This window comes from Zingiber officinale, chromosome 4B, assembly GCF_018446385.1.
Source record: "Zingiber officinale cultivar Zhangliang chromosome 4B, Zo_v1.1, whole genome shotgun sequence".
NCBI classification, from domain to species: Eukaryota; Viridiplantae; Streptophyta; class Magnoliopsida; order Zingiberales; family Zingiberaceae; genus Zingiber; species Zingiber officinale.
This window is the reverse complement of record NC_055993.1, coordinates 4249271-4270118: the sequence shown is the minus strand read 5'-3', so window position 1 is coordinate 4270118 and position 20848 is coordinate 4249271. Positions and strand designations below refer to the sequence as shown.

Below are 20848 nucleotides of genomic sequence, written 5' to 3'. Positions count from 1 at the left end.
GAACAGATAAGTTAAATTTGGAATCAACGATGTTAAGTTCTGTCTGCGATTCCTAATTTAACTTCTAAAGAACACAATAGGTTATTTAAGGAAATGCTCGACACTTGTACAAAAATTTTTGTACAGTGGAACCGGTATGTTTTCCTAGGACTAACCAACAACTTGGACTTTCCAACACCAGGTGTCCTATCAACCTTGACCCTCCTGGATTTCCACGTGCCTGGCTTCACTCACCGGGGCTTTCTATCTGCCTAGCTTCACTTAATAGGACTTTCCATCTACTTGGCTTCATTCACCAGGACTTTCCATCTACCTGGCTTCACTCACCAAGACTTTCACCTAGCTTCACTCACTAGGATTTTCCCACTGTCCGACTTCACTCACCGGGATTTTCACCTGCCTAGCTTCACTCATTAGGTCTTTCACCTGTCTTCACTCACCAGGATTTACCAACTGCCTGGTTTCACTCACCAGGACTTGCTTTTGCCTAACTTCCAATTAAGACTTTCCCAGTCAAGTAACTAGTCAAACCTTGACTAGAGGAAAATTGTACCAACAATCTCCCCAATGGACGATTGCTCCTGCAATCTCCATATATTGTTAAACATCGAAACTCAAACATCAAGACTCAAGCTTAAGTCAACCCAAACATCAAAACACTAAATTCTTTCATAACATGGTGCAAAAAAGGAGAAAGGCCAACATAATTTTTAGAATATGGGATGAGGTGTAGCACAGACGGTGAGTGCATGACATCTTTGGTATAATGGCTAGGGGTCGATTCTCATGAACTGACGATCTGGGGTTTACCCCACCATATGCCTGACGTCTGTGTACCTACATGTACCTCCCTTCATATCCATGGGGTCGACATTAGAGAGTCGTTAATGTAGCAGATTTACATTCAAGTGGCCAATTTTTTGAGAAAGTGCTGATTAGGGAGAATTATGACTACAATACAGTTAAGGTGGATTATATTCCGGTGCTGGTCAATCCGATGGAGAACTCTTCCTTGATTGCTTTGCCTGTCATAGTAGAGATTGAGCAAGTTATTTGGAATATGTGCCAGGATAGTGCTACTAGTCCAGATGGATTTTCTGTGACATTCTATGTTGTAAGAACCCGAGTAAGTTTTGATTTGATTAATCGAATTAAGTTAGATCCTATTGTATTTGATCTTTGTATCAAGTGTGCATGAACTTAAGAATATAAGAAGTCAATCAGAAGACGCGGTGGACGAGAAGAATGACACTAGAAGTGAGTTGATGAGCTCGGTGCATCCAAAAAATGAGAAGATATGGAAGAGTATGTCGGTGGAGCAAGAAGGATGCACTTGGCGCTTCTGAGGGACGAGAAATCGGAGCGGAAGATTGCTCGAGGAGAGTAGGCCGGAGTTGGGTTCGGATGAGTTCAACTCTAAATGGCCGGAGCATCACCCAAGCGACCGGAGCAGAAGACCGGACATGTCAACACTTTGTTGACTTGTCCAGGCGCCTAGACAGGGTTCGAGCGCTCAAACCCCTTGGCACCATAGGAGCACCTCGGCGAGTCCTTGCTACGAATGACGTTGGATCTCCATGTCAGCAGCACTCTAAGCACCCGAACCCGTCCAAGCGCCCGAGCGAGGATAAATTTTTATCCTTAGACCGTTATGTAGTCGTTGCAAGCAGATAAGTTGCACTGCTAGGGGCGCTTGGACCGGGTCTAGGCACCCGAAGTTACTGCGTCAGCAAACGACTATTTTCTATCAGTGGGATATAAATAGAGCACTGGTCCTCCTAATTCAACATAATATTTTTTGTACTTCAAATTTATTATTCTATTTTTCATAGTTGTGCTTTCAACGTTTGTACGATGCTTCTCCACCTCTGAGGATTCACTCATAAAAAGAGATCTTGGTGAGCTGACATTGTCTTGGACTAGTAATCTTCTGATTGTCAACCAAGTAAATTTGATTGTCTCGTATTTTTCTTTTTATGCAATTCATTTTCATTTATTAAGTGTTTGTCTAATTTAAGTTAAAAGATCGAGAAAGTGTATATTTATAATTTCAGATAATTCATCCTCTTTTTATCGGTCAAACCGGGACCAACATATGTTTTCTGTTGGGAGATAATTAAGGAGGATGTTTATCAGGTTGTTTTGGAATTTTTTCAAAGGGGATCTCCATCAAAAGGAATGACCTCCACCGCCATAGTTCTTATTCCTAAAACTAATAATGTGTAGCAATGGAAGGACTTCAGACCTATTAATTTGTGTAATGTTTCAAATAAAATTATTTCTAAACTGCTTGCTATCAGGGAATTTCTGAATTTATATGTTTTAGACAATCGATTATGAATAGGTCCATAATTGTTTTGTGATTTGGGACTGTGATTTTGAAGACCCTGAAATTTAATTCGGCCGAAACCTCGAGTGCAAATGGACAAGATGATGGCCGCACCATGAGTGATTTGAACACGTTTATTTGCGCTGCGACTGCGACTCGAGCCAAGCCTCGGGGCACTATACGAATTGGGCTAGTATATTATAATTTTGAGTTCGAGCTCAAATTTTGCTATAAATGTCGAGTTCTGACTTCGGAGTGGTCGTGGCCGGTTAAGACATGCGGAATCTGCCGTTTGTTTGGGTGCGCTACCGAACCCTAACCCTAGACCTGCTGCCTCGCCTCCGTCCCTTCTCCACCGATGCGCCCGGTGGCGGCAGCGTGGCCGTGAAGCAGGTGACGAGGTCCAATTTCAACGCGGCGCTGGAGGGCCTTAGGGCCTGCGTGGAGGAGTCGGACTTCGTGGCCGTTGACCTTGAGATGACCGGCGTGACGAGTGCCCCATGGAGGGAATCGTTCGAGTTCGACCGATCCGATGTCCGTTACCTTAAGCTGAAGGACTCCGCTGAGAAGTTCGCCGTCGTGCAGTTCGGTGTCTGCCCCTTCCGCTGGGATTCATCCAAGGGCTCCTTCTTCGCCCATCCGTTAGTGTTCTTCATCATTTGGTTTTCGTTTTGTTATGATAGGGTTTAACGTGGTTTTAGTGAAAATGGAAGTGATGAATTGACTTCTCTATTGGTTTTTATTTTTGTGGGGGGAAAAAATGATCTTTACCTCATTCTTCTGTTCAAATCGAATGCCTTGTTTAGGATAATCTATCACGTTTTCTCCCCCTGGAAGCTAGGCCTGCTTTTGATAAAGGTTAGAAACTGTTCATATGTCCAGCAGATGAGGTTCATGACTGATTTTTGCGTGGTTTTACCTTATCACTTCTTTTGACGGATATCCAATTTATGTTTTGATGAGATGGTGGTAGTTTACTGATTCAGGACTATTCATTTGATATGTTTGGGATAATTTATCAGTCATACTTGCTTGTTCTGTGGGACAAGTCTCAACAGACATTGGTAGGTAATTGTAGACAAAATTTGTGTTAGATCACCGAGTTATTAATATAAGATTCTGTATGATTTCATGTTTGTAGAAATTTGTTGGATTTCGCGTGACATCTGCAGCTCTTTACATTGCAGGCATAACTTCTATATCTTTCCACGGAAAGAGTTGCCACTTCATGGACCACCTGATGATTTCCTGTGGCAAGCAACATCCATCGACTTCCTTGCTAAATACCAATTTGACTTCAATGCATGCATATATGAAGGTGCTTTTCTCAATCAAGTTCTTCGCATCCTAGTATACATACAGTGTTGCCTTTCCATCATACCACTAAAAGATAAGTCTCAATCAGTCGTTCTATCTACTTAGTCATTTATTAAATCTGGAGAGGCAAGGGGACTCCTTCCATGGCTTGTTGGGTGACTGTGGGTTCACATGCCCTTTTTATCTGTTAGCAGTTTCCTGTGCTGTGTCATAAAACTCATCAGTTGTAGTTACCAGTGTATATTTGATGTTCAACTTGTTTAAATCTTAAGCATTTGTTAATCCCAGGAATATCTTATTTATCCAGAGAACAAGAAGGAGAAGCCCTCAAAGGTTTATCTTCAGAGTACCTTGAGGGATTAGCTAATTCCTTTTGTAATTTTGAGGAGCCTGTGGATATACCAATTGCGAGAACATCTGACATTCTTTTTTCGGAGAGGATGAAGAACAAGCTTCATAAATGGCATGATTCTATACTTAGAAGTCCTGACAAAGCTTACATTGCCAAAGAAGATGCTGGTATCAACAACGCACAATTTCAAACAGTTTTCTTTAAGATGCGTCCTGCTATCATGCTAAATGGGTTTACCTCCCACCAGCTGAAGTTGATTCAACTGGTAATGTAATATTTAATGTAGTGCTACTATCATTATATCAACATAGAGAAATGGATGGACTCATTAGACAGGATTATTCTATTAGGATTAGTGAGAGAAGACATAGAAGAGGATTTTTGATAACTTTAGTTTAAATAGCAAAAGTTAAACTAGAGGTTGTTTGATTAGTGATATTGTTGTCTGAACTGTTAAAATGATTCTCTCTGAACCTTATAGATGGGACCTGACTGCTTGTTATAGATATTTTTGCTTCAATAAGCTATAGTATGAATTTTATTTTCTTTGCTACAAGGTTTTGTCATACATGTGCATTTTTTTTTCTTAAATGAGCTTGAGTTCCCAGTTTCCTCTTTTATTTTGTAGGTATCTTGAAGTCAATCTTGAACTCTTATATATATATATATATGTATATATATACATTTGTTTAGTAACTTTCTTTATCTTGTTCTTGTACTTCACCCCCAAATACAGTTTTGGTGATTGCATATATGCAAATTCTGTTGTTAACATTTATCATCTTGCAGTTTTTACAATTTATCATCATTTGTCACTTGTAGTTTTGTTCTGGTGAAAACATTGTGAATTTAATATTTTAAAAAATGTGTTATAAAAAGATGATTGGTTTGTTTGTGAACTTGCTGTAATTTTGTTGAAGTGAGTATTTGATTTGCTAATTTTATGAGGATTATGCTTCTCTGAATAACTGGTGACAAATTATACAATGCCTTGTGTCAATAAAATGTCTTTCATTTTTAACTTGCAATGTGTAAAGATGCATTAATTGTTAGATACCAGTTTCCTTTTCTAACAAAAGCTAATAATTACAGGTTGTGAAAAAGCACTTCAATGACCTCATGTATGTTCGTGTTGTTGATGAGGACAACTCATGGCAAAGGAGGGTAGTCTATGTCGACACAAATGAAGACAAGGCTTTATTGATGGTATGGAATGAAGCTATCTCCTGCAGAGGCTTTTGTAACTTTTAACCTTACCATATTCTAGAACAGTTATATCTCGGAAACTACATTTGACAGGACTTTGCATGTAGACTGAAGCTCAACCATGTGTATACTAAATTTTGTTATTTATTTTTTATATGCAGAAAGATGTCCTTGAAGATCTGAGAAAAAATGCAGAAAAAAGAATCAAGTCTTCTGTTGGATTTCGGCATGTTGTTGATCTTCTTGCATCAGCAGGAAAATTGATTGTTGGTCATAATTGTCTTCTAGGTTTGCTGTTTATGCTCATAGAAGTCTCTCTCTCTCTTTTTTTTTGCCAGTTTTACCAATACCATCTGATGAATTTGCTTTTATATAAACAGATTTAGCTCATATATACAACAAATTTTTTGGTCCTCTTCCTTCATCTTTGACGGAATTTGTGCAAGCTGTCCATGAAAAATTCCCCCACATTGTTGACACTAAGCACCTTTTGAACTCAAACCAAACAATTCAGAGTTTGATGAAAAAGAATCGCAAGTCATTGTCTTCTGCCTTCTCTCTTTTATGCCCCAACGTATCATCTAATTTCCAGACCACTTCCAAGTCTTACTTGAGATTTGAGGTCCAAACAGATGAAATTAGGTAAGCTTTCATAATTCAATCATTTTATTCATTTGTTTCTGCATCTGGAAATAACAAACTTAAACATGATCATTCGTTATTTTTTGACTTTGTTGGGTTGGAAATTTTCTCATACTATTTTAAACTCTCAAGTGTAAATCTGTTGCTATTATATGTTTAATCTATCTGCAACAGTTGTAGTAACTATTAAAAAGGATTTGCTGAATGCCAGAATTTTGATATTTCATCTTTATATGTCATCTTAGCTAGGTTTTATGCTTACCTGTGCTTTGGTTTCCCTTGAGTTGTGCTTACATTTTGCTCCTCCTGATAAAAAACTAAGCAAATCATTTCAGAATAGTCATCAAAATTAGACTGTATTGGGATTAGCTAATCCTTGGCCTCAATGTCTCTGGAGCACCTCTTGAAATGTGACCTTTTCTTTCTTTTCATTACTGACCACTATGAATGATTATTGTGTGACAAATATTCTGTCATTATCCTTGTTTTTGCCTGTCTCTGGGATTGCTTCTATCACATTAGGTTTTCTGCCTCTCCCTGTAATCGCTGCTAATTCCTTCCTCTCACTTGATCTTTTTTCCTTGTATATGCCATAGTTTGCTACGGAACTATGTGCTAGTGCTTGAGCTAAGGTGGCAGAATTTCTCTTCTAAGCAAGAAGCATGATATACTAATGTTTACTTTCTTGCTAATTGCTGAGTTAATCATTCAATTGAGTGTTGTTTTATCTCTGACAAAGAAACTTTTCTTTCATAGCACGGGGACCTTTTTTTTTTAACACTTCTCTAATTGAACATTTACTTCCTTTATGTATTGCACTATGTTAATTAGCATAGCATTACTCATCCATATTGCATTTTAGATTCCAACTAATTGTGGATGTCAAACACCTTAACCTCTTTCCAAGTATAAGCTTGATTTCATTGTCTTAGCAATCTTTTTTTTTTCTTTTCTCTTTTTGAGATTAGCATTCATAAAATTTACCTCCGAGTGACAATGTTTCTTTCAGTTCATCTTGCTTCAATTCTGGCGCGAAGCATGAGGCAGGTTATGATGCTTTTATGACTGGATGCGTTTTTGCTCGGGCCTGCTCTCTTATGGGCGTCAAATTTGATGTCGGTTCACCATCATTCGATCTGCCCAGAAATGCCAAGATCAATAAATACATCAATGTTCTATACCCTAGCTGGAACAGTGGGACAGTAGTCCATTTAGATACTGGCACTGAGTTTCTGGATCCAAATTATAAACATAGGTATCCGCCAGTGATCTATGCGAACACCACACTTATTTGGGGATTTCTGCCCAAGTTGAAGCCAAAGGATTTGAAGGAGTGCATCATTAAAGTGTTCGGTCTAGATTCAGTCAAGTCAGTATTCTTTATCGATAGAACATCTGCGCTAATCCAATTCAGCAAGGAGGAATTTGTACATAAATTTTTAGCTTTGAAGAATTCTTTAGAGGACAATCATGATCTAGTTTCAGTACTACACCCTCTTTCAAAGTTACTAGAAGGTGGGAACACACGAGCTGCTGATTTCGATACTTACAGAGACATCTGTGCTGGTTCTGCTTCAAAGGTTTTATTTGCAGATCAAGCCGATTCCTTGGGCATCACCTGGAAAACAAAAGTCTGCGCTGCCAGAATGCAAGACACTGAGGATGTTTGCTGTCGCGAAACAACAGAAGACGGTTCTCTGGCAAAACATTCAAATGGGAAGAAAAACGATTTCAAAAGGCAATCGAAGCACCAGTCTTCCTACGAAGAGATCATAGGTTCTCTCTTTTCTTCCAAGACATTGCTTGAAAGAGCATCTTAAAACATCTGCAGCATGTGTTATCGCCAGGAAATTTTGATTCAGGAGCGAATTGATTTCTCCAAGAAGGTTGACATGTATTCTAAATAAATTATTGATCTCATTTATTAGGTCGTATTTGCGCTGGCGCTATACTAATTCATTGACTAAGCCACCGGAAAGAGGACGGTATTGTTCACGCAAGTTGATACTAGTCGAAACCAAGTTTACACAGCGCAAGATCTATCAATGCTAAGACAACATTTCTATGGGGAAAAAAACACAGAAGAAGGCCAGCAATTCCAACATTTCCGAGGATGATGAAGAACTCAGAGGCACACGAGAAGCTGCCGCAACCAAACTGATCATTTTGGCGCTGCCCATGAAAGATTGCAGCCTTCATATGACGGACAGCCATGCCTGCATGAGTGTGTCGAAGAGCTAGCACTGGAATCAACAAAGCATCGCAAAGAAGAATCAGTTTAGAGAGAGAGAGAGAGAGCAATCACAGCAAACAAGTATAGAATGAGCTGACCACGGTAAGTAACTATAAATTATCACTAGTTGTTCATAAAGTAGGATATAATGACGATCTATGCAAGCAAGCACGCCTTACATATCGTATCAGAAATATCAATATTTATCGAGGATTACAAACCAAACCACGTAAGCATTGCATTAAGTTGATCCGAATCCATTAAATTAAGCTTGTTGCAGCACTTGGAGCAGGCCCATCAATGCCCGCCGTCCGTTCCGACGCCGACGGGGCAGGCCACCATCCTCCGCGTTCGACTTGGCGAGTCGCCGTCCGCCATTAATAGGTATTAATGGGGGCGGTTTGCGCAAATCAAGCCTGCCCCTGGGATCTCTTCCGACTCAAACCCTAACCACTTTTTAAACTAGCTTATGATGCATAACACTCCGCTAATCAAAGCGTAAATCGCGATTACTGGTATCCACGAGCCATGGAAAAGATATTACCTTCAAGTGGTAGTCGTTAAGTCGCTGTCAAACATCGATTAGGAGCTGAGAGCACGACAAATATATTGTGAATTAGGATTAGGGAAGGGGGAATTAGGTGATTACTTGGACGGTCGGATTGCGCGCTAAGGGAGATATAGAGTGTGGTCGGCGTCCATCCAATGGCTCTGATTCCAGTACGCCGAGGGATCGACAGCGCTGGCGAGATCGAAGAGTTGGGGATCCAAACCGCCGCCCGCCCAGGCCACCGTGCCGCCGCCTCGCGGCGTCGGATCCGCTGGCACAGCCTGATCCACGGACGGTGCGGCCTTCGCTTTGGCCCGCGGCGGATCGGAGAAGCCGAGCCCCATCGGCGGCGGATCCGGAAAGATTTCGGGCGCCGGGCAAAAAGGAGGGGCCAAGGGCTCCGGGGGAGGGTCGGGGGGAGTCGGATCGCAGACAGGGACGGAGGAGGGAGTGGCGACCACCGCGGAGATGTCGGTTATCGAATCGGAGGAGAAGGAAAGAAGGCGGGGGCGGCGATGCCGGGGGCTGTCGGATGGGGCGTCGGCGTTAGCGGAAGGCTGCGAGGTGGCTTTGGAGGAGGAGGAGGAGGATGGGCGCTTGGACTTGCGGCATCCGCCGCCGACGGGGACGTTACGGAGGACGCCGCCCTTGGTCCAGTACCGGCGGCAGGCCTTGCAGAAGTGCCGGGGCTGCGCGAGGTTGTAGTTATTGTAGTAGCAGAACTTGGTGTTGGTCGACTCGCAACGGGGGCACTTCGCCGGTTGCTGCTGGTGCTGCGCCGCCGGCCATCCGCCACCGCCGAAGACGCGGCCGGAAAAGGGACGGAAGTCCTGCATTCCGCCGGAATCCCAAAGGGCGTACAGCCTCCCAGAAGATTCCAGAAACTTCCGCGACGGTGGTCGACCGATCGATCGATCGATCTCCGGCGGACCGGAAGAGATCAGAGGTGTGTGTTATTGGGTAAGGCACGTTTCTCTTCTATGGCTAGGGATGGCTCACATGCTGTGTGGTATAGTTATTAGTACCACCAGACTGGGGCCCTCGTATAATTAATTAATTATTGCTTGGCCTCCAGAAGCCGTTAGTGGACAGCAAATATCATACCATCCATACCTTCTCCCTGATTCGTAGTCATCACTGGGCCCCACACATCGTTAATCCATAGATTAATTGATTCCTAATGGTCTACGTATTAAAACCGGGACCACCCCATGCGTAACTGATGACGTAGGCCCTTCAACCGAAATGCAATAAATTAAATAAATAATTTAATTTAAAATTTATTAAATTAATTATTATGATTTGTTGTGCTTGCCGCTAGGCCTGCTGCTGGTGGCGGTGGCCGAGGAGGAAGGCGTGACAGTACTGGCGGGGGTGTCGCCGTCGCCATCGCCATCGCCATCGGCGTCCCCACGCAGTGGCAGTGGCAGCTCATGCATCGTTCCTCTCCCCGGAGCTTGTCCGCTACCATCTCCTTCCTTCGTCCGTCTCTCGTTGGTCCTCACATACGATGGCAGGCATGCATGTCCGGCGGGCCTGTTGGTGGCTCAGCATGCATGAGGTAACGCCTGCCTGCCTGCCTGCATGCGCAGCTTCCTTCCTGGTAGGCAATTAATCCTGATGAATTGATCAGTAACAAATAAAATTAAGCTTCTTGTAAGTGAATTATACTGCACCGTGCGTACTTAATTGGTTGATTTATAATCGATCGATCGATCGGCAGTAGTAGATCTGAGTAGTAAATTTGACTAATTACTTTTTGGCACTTCATTGTCACAAGTGTGCATAGGCATCACGGCAGCCATGACTTGTGGCTTTCAGCTCATGTATAGCAGTATAGATCAAATGGAGTTGTCCAAGGACCACCAAAACCATACACATATATTTATATAGAGAGAGGTACTTAGTGCGTCTCGACTCTCTACTGTATTGCATTTGGTGGTCCTTGGATAAATAAATATATCCAAGTTTTTTTTTCTCAAAGAGATATATCTCAGAAAATCAATTATGAGATACATATAATATAGCGTCAAATTAAAAATTAAAGGCGTCGTCTTACCTTTAACTAACCGTCAGATGGATTTTCCTTTTATACTAAAAATACCCTTCTATCTAGGATTACATTGTTATTGTTGGTTTCTTTGAGAGCATGAAATAAAAGTGAAATCAAACTATAATTACTCATAATGATCTCTTGAAAAAATCGTAGAAGAAGACGTTGGTTGACGAAGACACTGCCGTTGTCAGAAGTATGATCATGAATAATTGGAAAGCGCTTCAAGGTTCACGAACCAAATCCCAAAATGTTCTGCTTTGACTCTCTGCTCTTTCTCTTATCCCCTCACCTTATGCACTTCTCGCTTGCCCCCGATTGCTCTTGGACGCCATCATATATAGCAAGTAAAATATCAGTTACCAACCGATGCTTTGATAGCTGGCTTTCAATGGAGGAAGATGAAGGTGAATGGGCACCCCTTCATCTTCCTGACGTTGCAACTGATGCAACGTTTAACATCTCCCACTCATCCAAATCAATCCATAAGGTTATATGGTCACATAGATCATGTCAATCACATATACTACGAGGTAACCATGTCATAATGTCAAAGCCAAATATTAATTGGTTACAAAGATTGATTAAGTCATATAGACTATTTGACGATCGGGTCACGAAAACCAAAGTAAAATTAATTAGTCACAAAGACCAAATAAGTCACATAGACTTTATGATAATCAAGTCACGAAGACTAGAGCATTAATTAGTCACAAAGACCATATAAGAACATCCATTCCATACATTAGGGAAAATGGTTCGTGCGACAACAAGCATACTGAGCGTTTATTGCTAGGAAGATTGTTACACCTTACATAGTAGCTCTTTAGAACGAATCAGAGACATCAATGACTTGCCTTTATCCTAGATTAAATTATTTACATCATTATGAACATCTCTAATCCCTCATATTTACTATATGTTAAGAGCATGTTCGATATCTCCAATTAAACAAATTATTCACAATTATATTTTATGTACTGAACTAAAAATATAACTGGTACCAATGAATAAATGTCACAGATGCAAATCAATCTTAATCTTCCTTTTTAGCTAGAATCTATTCATTCTAATTAGTCGCTTTCCTAGTTATGCTCCATAGACCGAATCATCTATAGTCAACAGGAAACATAGTAAAGTAATAGACACTGATCAGAACTTCAAGTAAACAACTAAATAGTCACTTAGGGTAAGATTGAGATTAACTTATAATCTCAAAGGTCTCACATAGTAGAGAAGCAGGGATCCATTCTCTTACTACCCTTCTTGTCGCCATAGCACATGTGGTATGAATCACATGTTACAATGTTATTTTCTTTACTAAAAAAGAGTGCATGTTTTTCCCAAAGTTTAACCTCGTACAGATTTCGATCTAGACATACTTAATGTCCAATCCTAAATTCAACATATGAATTCCAATCTGGCCTTAAGCAGATTCAGTAAATGGTTGGTGCATTTACTCTGATCATTACATAAATGATCTCATCTTGATACAATTATCAAGGCGACCTTAACTTACGAGTATGTCTGTATTCATAGCTACATAAGTTATCCCATAAGCAACGGTCTTACCTCTATTTGTACTTAACAAATAGAGATGATTGTCTATGTGAGTGGATCAATCTCAATCTGCCAACATGCTCATCGAGACTTTATTCGAATATAACAAAGACATATACACTTAATAGATCATGACATTTTTCATTTATCAAAATGTCTTTACAATAAGTTACATTCTTCGAAGTCCCAAAGATTTCATATGTCCATAAAATGACTCTTTAGTCAATGGCTTAGTAAAAGGATCAGCAAACATATTTCGTGTAGGGATATACTCAAGAATTACCTTTTTCTTGTCAACAATATCCCTTACAAAATTATACTTAATTTCTATATACTGCCTTTGCTGTGATATTTAGGATCCTTGGAAAAAGTTATTGCAGCTTGATTGTCACAGTACACTGTAAAAGCACTCCCACTATCCACAGCAATTTTCAGAAGCTTCAGGAACCTTCTTAGCCAGACAACCTCTTGCACAGCCACTGCGCAAGCCATATACTCAACTTCAATTGTCGACAATGCTACACAAGCCTGCTTCTTGTTGTTCCATGAGATGACGCCACCATTCAGCAAGAAGATATAGCCAGATGTGGATTTTCTATCATCAAGGTCCCCTGCCGAATCTGCATCTGTGTAACCACTTAGGCTCATATCTGATCCTTGGAAACAGAGGTAATAATCACTGTTCCTTTGAGATATCTGAATATCCTCTTTATCGATTTCCAGTGTCTCGATCCTGGGTTTGACTAGAAACAACTAACTAAGCCAACAACATAGCTTATATCAGGATGAGTACACAACATAGTGTACATTAAACTACCAATAGCATTAGCATATGGGTTTTTCTTCATTTCGACTATTTTCTCAGGAGTCTTGGGATACATACTTTTGCTCAAAACAGTACCTTTCGTTATAGGCATCTGCTCGATATTGTAATCTGACATATTGAAGTGTTGTAGCATCTTAGTGATATAAGCTTCTTGAGACAAACTCAAAAGTTTTTTTGATCGATCTCTAATGATCTTCACTCCTAAAATGTACTCTGCTTCCCCCATATCTATTATGTCAAATTGAGATGAAAGCCAACATTTGACTTTTATCACACACTTTATGTCACTTCCATCTATTAGCATATAATCAACATATAATGATAAAATGACAAATTTTTCTTTTTTTCTTTCTAAGGTAAACACAATGATCCTCATTGATCATTTCGAAATCATAAGACAAAATGACTTCATTAAATCTTATGTTCTATTATCTTGACGCTTGCTTTAACTCATATATAGACTTTCTAAGTCTACATACTCTTTTCTCTTGCCGTTCAGCAACGTAACATTCTGGTTGTACTATATAGATTTCTTCGTCAAGATTACCATTAAGAAAAGTCATTTTTACATCCATCTGATGTAATTCTATGTCAAATTGTGCTACTATAGCTAGGATGACACGTATTGACACAAACTTCATAACTGGGGAGAATGTCTCTTCAAAGTCAATACCCTACATTTGGGTATATCCTTTTGCAACTAATCGAGATTTGTATCGATTAATCGATCCATCTTCTTTCTTATTTATTTTGAGAATCCACTTATTCCCAATAGCCCTTCGGCCCGGAGGAAGATCGACAAATCCCAAACTTGATTCTTTCTCATTGACTCCATTTCCTCATCCATTACAATTTTCTATTTTTCTCTTACTGAGCTTCTCAAAGCTTCCTCAATTGTTCGAGGTTCTTCGTCATCAACTGGGAGATTCATCAATGTCTCATTCTCAATATCAAACCTTCTCCGAGAAATAATCTGAAGACTACTTCTTCGTAGGTTAGACTGTTAAGAAACTGACTCATTCAGTGACAAATTACTCTCACTAGGTTGGCTAGATTCAGACATCTCCTGATTTGTTTATAAAAGAACATTATCCTCCTCCTCTATCTCATATAGAGAAATTGTTTTATCAACTTCACCTCGTGTTGGGAACTCAGTTTCAAGAAAAGTAGCATCTCTTGACTCTATTTCAGAGATGGTTCCATCTTGTCGCTCACCAATAAAAATATAACCCTTAAAAGTCTCAGAATACCTTATAAAGATACACTTTTTTACCTATGTGTCCTAATTTTTCATATTTGTGAGTCTTATCATGAACGTAGGCAGCTGACCCCCAAGGTCTCAGATTACTCAAATTTGGCTTTCTGTTTATCCAACGTTCATGTGGGGTAGATGTAAATAACTTTGAAGACACTTTGTTAAGTATATAGGCCGCAACTAATAATGCATCTCCTCAATAGGAGTTTGGCAAATTAGCCTGCGCCATTATAGACCTAACCATTTCAAGAAAAGTCCTATTTCTTTTTCAGCAATCCCATTTTATTGTGGAGTTCCAGGGATAGTTAGCTATCTAATAATCCCTTTCTCATTACATATTGTCTTGAACTGATCAGTGATGTGCGTAGATTGTATACACTTATTTAGCATATTTTGACGCACATTCACATATTTTGCACATGCTTTATCTATGCATTTTCATACTTCCAGCTTTGCTTTTATCATATTTACTCTTTTTGTTCAGAGATCTTCTTTTGTGCATTTTCTGTACACAGGAGTCGTATTTGGAGAAGAATTTATGATCGAGGCCAAATCTGCAAGCTAACATAAGAAGGAAGACACCATCTTGGAAGTGCCACACGGCCATGTTTGGGAGAATGACTTGGGTCGTGTAGTGATGGTCACCTATGCAGCATTGGCAGAGCAGAGAAGTGTCCAGGTCGTGTGGTGATGATCACCCGTGTAGCTTCTGCAGAAAAGGAGAATGTCACGACCGTGTGTGCATCACACGACCGTGCAAAGTTTGAAGCCAAGAGAGCCACGACCGTGTAGATATACACGGTCGTGCAAGCCTTCTAGAAGCCAAACAAACCCTGGTCGTGTCCTAGACGCGGTCGTGCATGAGTTCCAGAACTGGAGGTAACACAAGCCGTGTAGATCTACACGATCGTGCAAGGATGGCAGTGGCAGAACATGTCACGACCGTGTGCATCACATGCCCGTGAGAGATGGGCAGTGAAGAGAATGACCTAGGCCGTGTCTCACACACAGCCGGGTCTCGGGGTCGTGTGGCGCCCAAAATCTCTGCTCTATATAAGTGTTCTTTCATCATTTGAAGGGGGAGTTCTCCCTTTGGGAGAAAACAAGATTTGGGCGATTTCCTACCTTCTTGGAGGGATTTTTCGGCGATCTAAGGGCAGATCTTCAACGAATCGACTCCAAGAACGAGGATTGGATCCGAAGACCGTTCTTCATCGTAGATAAGCTTTTCTTCTCTTTCTCTTCTTGGATTTTGGGATCAAAATGTTTGTGATCTTCTTGTCTTTGGGTTTCTTTTCTTGTTCTATGGATTAGATCTCCTTATTCTATGATGGAGGGAGTATTTGTAATATGATTTGATGTAAACTCTTATGGATTTGTCAATTTCCTATTTCTATAATTTTGTCTTGTTTGTATCTATTTGATCTTGTGTGGATTGTTGTGATTGGACTTAACTAGCATACTTGATTAAATATTTGAGTATCTTGTGGATCTTGTAAAGGTAATTCCTCATTCGATTATCCGAGGGATGTACGTGATAGATAAGCCCATGTAAGGACAATTGAGGGATAATCTTGAAGGTGAAATAAGGTCATTCAAGGGGATAGGATAGACTGTATGCATTAATCTTTTATATCTTGATATGGTTGAGAAGTAATGAATTTCTATGTTGATTATCTGAGGGGCGCACGTGACAGGCAAGCCCGTGTAAGGACATCATAGGAATCATTCCTAATTGATCACATTAGATATAGATTTTAGTGCTAGGTCGGTTGTCTATTGCAAGAGAGAATCGATGATCTTCTACAAATGAAGGACAATTGAGGAATAAGGTTTGGTAGATCATTTACATTGATTAATATTACAAAGAAACCAAAACTCCTAGAACATCCTTTTATCAATCAGACAAATATTCACCTTCACGGTCAGTGCGTAAGGTTTTAACCTTACGTTCCAATTGATTCTCAACTTCGTTCAAGTAGCGAATAAAGCAATCTAATGCTTCATATTTATGAGAAATCAAATACACGTGACCAAAATGTGTGAAGTCATCAATAAATGTAATGAAATAAGAACTCTCATTTCTAGCTTTCATATTCATTGAACCACAAATATCCGAATGAATTAATTGCAACGGTGATTTAGCCCTAATAGCCTTGCCAAATGGTTTTTGAGTTGTCTTTCCAGCAAGACAATGCTCACATATTGACAAGTTAATCTTAGCATGAGTGTCTAAAAGACCCTCCTTAGCTAATCTATTCATTTGTTCTTGTCCTATATGTCCTAATTTAACATGCCAAATCTCATCATTAACATCAGCATTAGAGCAATGTTTGAAAAAACAACCATCATTATTATTTGGTTCTATATCAAGAACTATAAAATCATTTGTTACATAACCATGCCCAATTAACACAAAGTTAATTCGAAGTTCCACACAACGGCTATAAAAATTTAAACAATAACCTAAATCAAGAAGACAAATGACGGAAACCAGATTCCGTCGAATCTCAGGAGCATACAGAATGTCATGTAGAAACAGGGTACGCTCACCACATAGATTGAGTTTGCAAGTGTCAATTCCTTTGACTTTAATTCTTACATTGTTTCCCACATATATCCATTTGTTGTCAGCTGGTACCTGACGTTACTCCACATATATAGCTCGATCACGTGTTACGTTGTTCGTTGCTCCTGAATCTACAATCCACAAAGAATACGAATCAGCTAACAACACTGTACTTGCAACATGATGCTCATGGAAAGAAGATAGAGATGGATCTACCTTTTTAGGCTCAATACAACCACGAACAAAATGACCCTTCTTGCCACAGTTGAAGTAGGTCAACTTGCTCCTAGGTTTTTGTCCATATCTCTTTCCTTTCTTCTTGATTTGGTTTTTAACAACAACAACACTAGCCTTCTTTCCTTTTCCCTTTCCTTTCTTAAGCTATCTTTTCTTATTCTTGGAACTAGAACCTTCAGCTATAAAAGCTTGATCAGAAATCCTTGTGGATTCAATCCTCTCCGCCTCATGTTCAACATGGTTTGAGACATTGGTGAAAGTTTTGATACTCTCACTATGGGTCAAATTCTGTTTCATCGTTTCCCAAGAATCAAGAAGGGAACGGATAACTGCTTGAACCTGTTGTTCATTGGTCAACGCATGACCATCAGTCTTAAGCTCTCGAATCATGATACCCACCTCCCTGAGATGTTGGGCCATGGTAACATTCAAGCGTTTTTTATAGCTATCAAATATAATTGTTAGCTGACGGAGCTTATTGAGACTAACTCTACTGTACTTTTCTCTAAGGGCTACGCAGACAGCATGAGCAGATGATAATGGCTTATACTCAAATATCAGGTCATCAACCATTGAACTAATCAATATACCCTTAGCAATGGAGTCCTTCCTTTTCCATGCTTTATAGGCATCAAGGTCACGTCTGTGTTGTACTGTAGAACCATCAACCGGTTCCTCTATGAATTGATTCACAACCTCTAGAACTTCTTGTTCTTCAAGAACGTATTGTATCTTGAGATGCCGGATTTTGTAGTTATTCCCATATAATGTCTCACCCTTATTGAGTTCAGCTATGATGTTTTTTAGTTGTCATGATCTACATAAATAAATAAATTATTTATTATTTCAGTGTAATTCATATATGTGCAATTATTTATTGACTCAGCGTAAATTAGAGTTAGTTTACAAAATCAAGTGATAACATTGTTTCGACTCATCATTTGTATGTTCTAATTTAACCAATATTGATCAATCATATTATACACATCTCATCTAATGAATGAATCATTATTAAAATAAACTGATCATTTTTCATATGAACTAATCATATGGATATATGAACTAATCATATTCACATGGACTAATCATGAGTAAGTTAGTTAACACATAACATAATTGTTTATTTATCATAACTCTATTCGTACATAACGATAAAAATTATTACATGACTCAAACACTAAATGGGCTAACACTGTTCGTATATAACGACAGTAAACAGAACACTAGTAACATAGATAAGCTATCACTACTCCCACTAGGATAAATGCTAGAGTAGTGGGCAATTGTATCCCGTTTATCCCGGACTCTATGATGGGTGGATCAGCCTCAGACGTATCCATCATATCTATTTCTGGATTTTCTACACACTCTTGAGGATTCTCCTCTGATTCTTCGAGATCCATCTCTACATCCTCCTCGAGTTCCATCTCTGGATCCTCCTCAAAATCTTCAGGATCCATTTCTAGATCCTCCTCAGATTCTGTAGGATTTGGATCCTCCTCAAAATCTTAAGGATCCATTTCCGGATCCTCTTCAAATTCTTCGAAGTTTATTTCTTTGGGATCTTGATCCTCTTCAGATTCTTCAGGACCCCATTCCAAATGAAGTAACTATCTGCACATCTCTGAATATGAGATGTGCCCTTCATAATCATCCCAAAGTTGGAATGTATTCTACCTAAGATGTTCTGACAATGAATAAACCATAGCCCATCTTCTTTCTTGGTCCTGGACTGGATACTCTTCTTGCTCTAGATTCCAGAATAGCCAATCGAGCCGACGAATAAGCCTACCGACTCCGTGATCTGGGTCATATTCCAGCTTCTAACTCCTCCCATATCTCATGTTGTCGTTCATAGCCACCATTCATCGTGTATATTGTTCTAAAATTGAAAATCATGATGTCAGTACAAGACAGATAGACCAGTAACAAAAATCGATCATCTTCAATTCCCACATATAGAACAAATATATACAGAATGCACAAGCAATTAAGAAAAATAAATTTTCTTTATTTGGGGAATCTCATGTGACCGACACATTATATCGATCGATCAGGAATCTGAATCTTAAGCTTAGTCTATCGTCCTCATTAGAACTAATCCAATTTGACATAGATTTCAAACTTATGTTCTGTTATTGTTTAAACTCATTTGAGTCATTCTCGGACTTATTGATCAAACTTAGGTCCATTTGATTCATCCAATGCCCATTGGATTAAGTCTGACCCATTAGAATAAATCTAATCTTTTTGATCAAATCTGACACAACAGAACTAATCTAGTCATATTTGATCAGCCCAACTTAGTAAACAAAAACCCCCCAATTAATTCAATAATAAATCGAACTGGTTAAACTAACAAATAATTTGAACCAGATCTAGGTATTATTGAATCAATCTGGTCTACTTAAATCAACTAATAATTTAGGTCAGACCTGGGTTTGATTGGACAAACTGGTCTGGTTCAATTTTCAATAAATTGAATCATAAATTAATTAAATATTTATTTATTAATTAATAATATATTTCCCTATGTATTTAATTAATTAATAAATATATTCAATTAAACTTTAAACATGCACTAGTTTATATGTGTGAAGAAGAGAAGAAACAAAACAAACACGCACGGTGCATTTTGCTTCTTTTTTTTTTTAATTCACTGTGCTTCGTCTGTCAAAACGAAGCACTGTTTATCCCGTTTCTTTTTCTTTTCACTCGATTGATGAATCGATTAAGTCATTGTGTCATGATCTTAATCGATTCATTTTCCTTCTCAATCGATTCAAAATGCATGAATCGATTGAAAAAAAAAACGTGCACTGTTCATCTTCTATCTCGCGACAATTGCGATTCTTCCCGCGACCGACTTTCATCGGTATTAAAACATGATCGCTGGCACTCCTTTGTCGCGACTCTATGCCGCCGAGGACTACACGATTTCAGGTGGAAAATCGTAGAAACAGGATCTGGCAGAGATCCCAAAAATCGCAACTTCGCGATTTCTCCATGAGCGATCGCGATTCCTCAACCGCGCAGGGATTTACATGCTTTCAAAAATGCTCTGATACCATTGTTGGTTTCTTTGAGAGCATGAAACAAAAATGAAATCAAACTATAATCACTCATAGTGATCTCCCGAAGAAATCGCAGAAGAAGACGTTGGTCGACGAAGACACTGCCGCTGTCGGAAGCACGATCACGAGTAACCGAAAAGCACTTCAAGGTTCACGAACCAAATCCCAGGATGTTCTGCTTTGGCTCTCTGCTCTTTCTCTTATCCCCTCACCTTATGCACTTCTCGCTTGCCCCCGATTGCTCTTGGACGCCATCATATATAGCAAGCAAAACATCGGTTATCAACCGATGCTTTGATGACTAGCTTTCAATGGAGAAAGATAAAGGTGAATGAACACCCATTCATCTAGCTACTATAACATGTAACATGTAACCGATAATATAATACTGTTATAGTATTGTATTAGCTACTTAGTAGTTGTTATAATTATTTTAAAAATAATTTTGGTTGACTAATTGAAAGTAATTTTGATCCACTTAAATCAATTTCGAAGAAGTTAAGTAATTTTTATTGAGAGTTGATAAAAAAATATTTTGATATAATAATATTTTATTTTGTATATAATATTATAGATTAAAATAAAATAGTTAATTTTTCAAAGCCATAATAATGAATAACACATGTGCAGCTACTCATTACAATA

At 39.2% G+C, this 20848-nt stretch overlaps 2 protein-coding genes across 4 annotated transcripts; one reads left to right on the top strand and one right to left on the bottom strand.

The window, feature by feature from the left end:
- The first annotated feature begins 2564 nt into the window (after positions 1-2564).
- Positions 2565-7773, top strand: LOC121974491 (poly(A)-specific ribonuclease PARN-like). Its single transcript, XM_042525582.1, has 7 exons — positions 2565-2970; positions 3517-3647; positions 3935-4263; positions 5091-5204; positions 5366-5492; positions 5585-5846; positions 6856-7773. The coding sequence occupies exons 1-7, from the start codon at positions 2606-2608 to the stop codon at positions 7664-7666; spliced, it is 2139 nt and encodes a 712-aa protein (XP_042381516.1). The 5' UTR covers positions 2565-2605; the 3' UTR covers positions 7667-7773.
- Positions 7774-7824: 51 nt separating this feature from the next.
- On the bottom strand, positions 7825-9647 carry LOC121974492 (dof zinc finger protein 4-like). Of its 3 annotated transcripts, XM_042525585.1 has the most exons (3): positions 8729-9647; positions 8624-8647; positions 7825-8089 (listed from the first exon to the last, which is right to left on the bottom strand). In XM_042525585.1, exon 1 carries the CDS (start codon positions 9463-9465, stop codon positions 8749-8751), a length of 717 nt encoding a protein of 238 aa, XP_042381519.1. In that variant the 5' UTR covers positions 9466-9647; the 3' UTR covers positions 7825-8089; positions 8624-8647; positions 8729-8748. The 3 variants fall into 3 exon arrangements, with proteins under 3 accessions (XP_042381519.1, XP_042381517.1, XP_042381518.1); XM_042525583.1 differs by having other exon boundaries at positions 7825-8647; XM_042525584.1 differs by lacking the exon at positions 8624-8647 and having other exon boundaries at positions 8729-9646.
- Positions 9648-20848: the final 11201 nt, after the last annotated feature.

Coding starts and splice junctions, on each gene's coding strand:
- LOC121974492 (XM_042525583.1), bottom strand. CDS start 9,465: ATGCAGGACTTCCGTCCCTTTTCCGGCCGCGTCTTCGGCGGTGGCGGA.
- LOC121974491 (XM_042525582.1), top strand. CDS start 2,606: ATGCGGAATCTGCCGTTTGTTTGGGTGCGCTACCGAACCCTAACCCTA. Junction 3,648..3,934: donor CAATGCATGCATATATGAAG/GTGCTTTTCTCA, acceptor TGTTAATCCCAG/GAATATCTTATTTATCCAGA. Junction 4,264..5,090: donor AGCTGAAGTTGATTCAACTG/GTAATGTAATAT, acceptor TAATAATTACAG/GTTGTGAAAAAGCACTTCAA.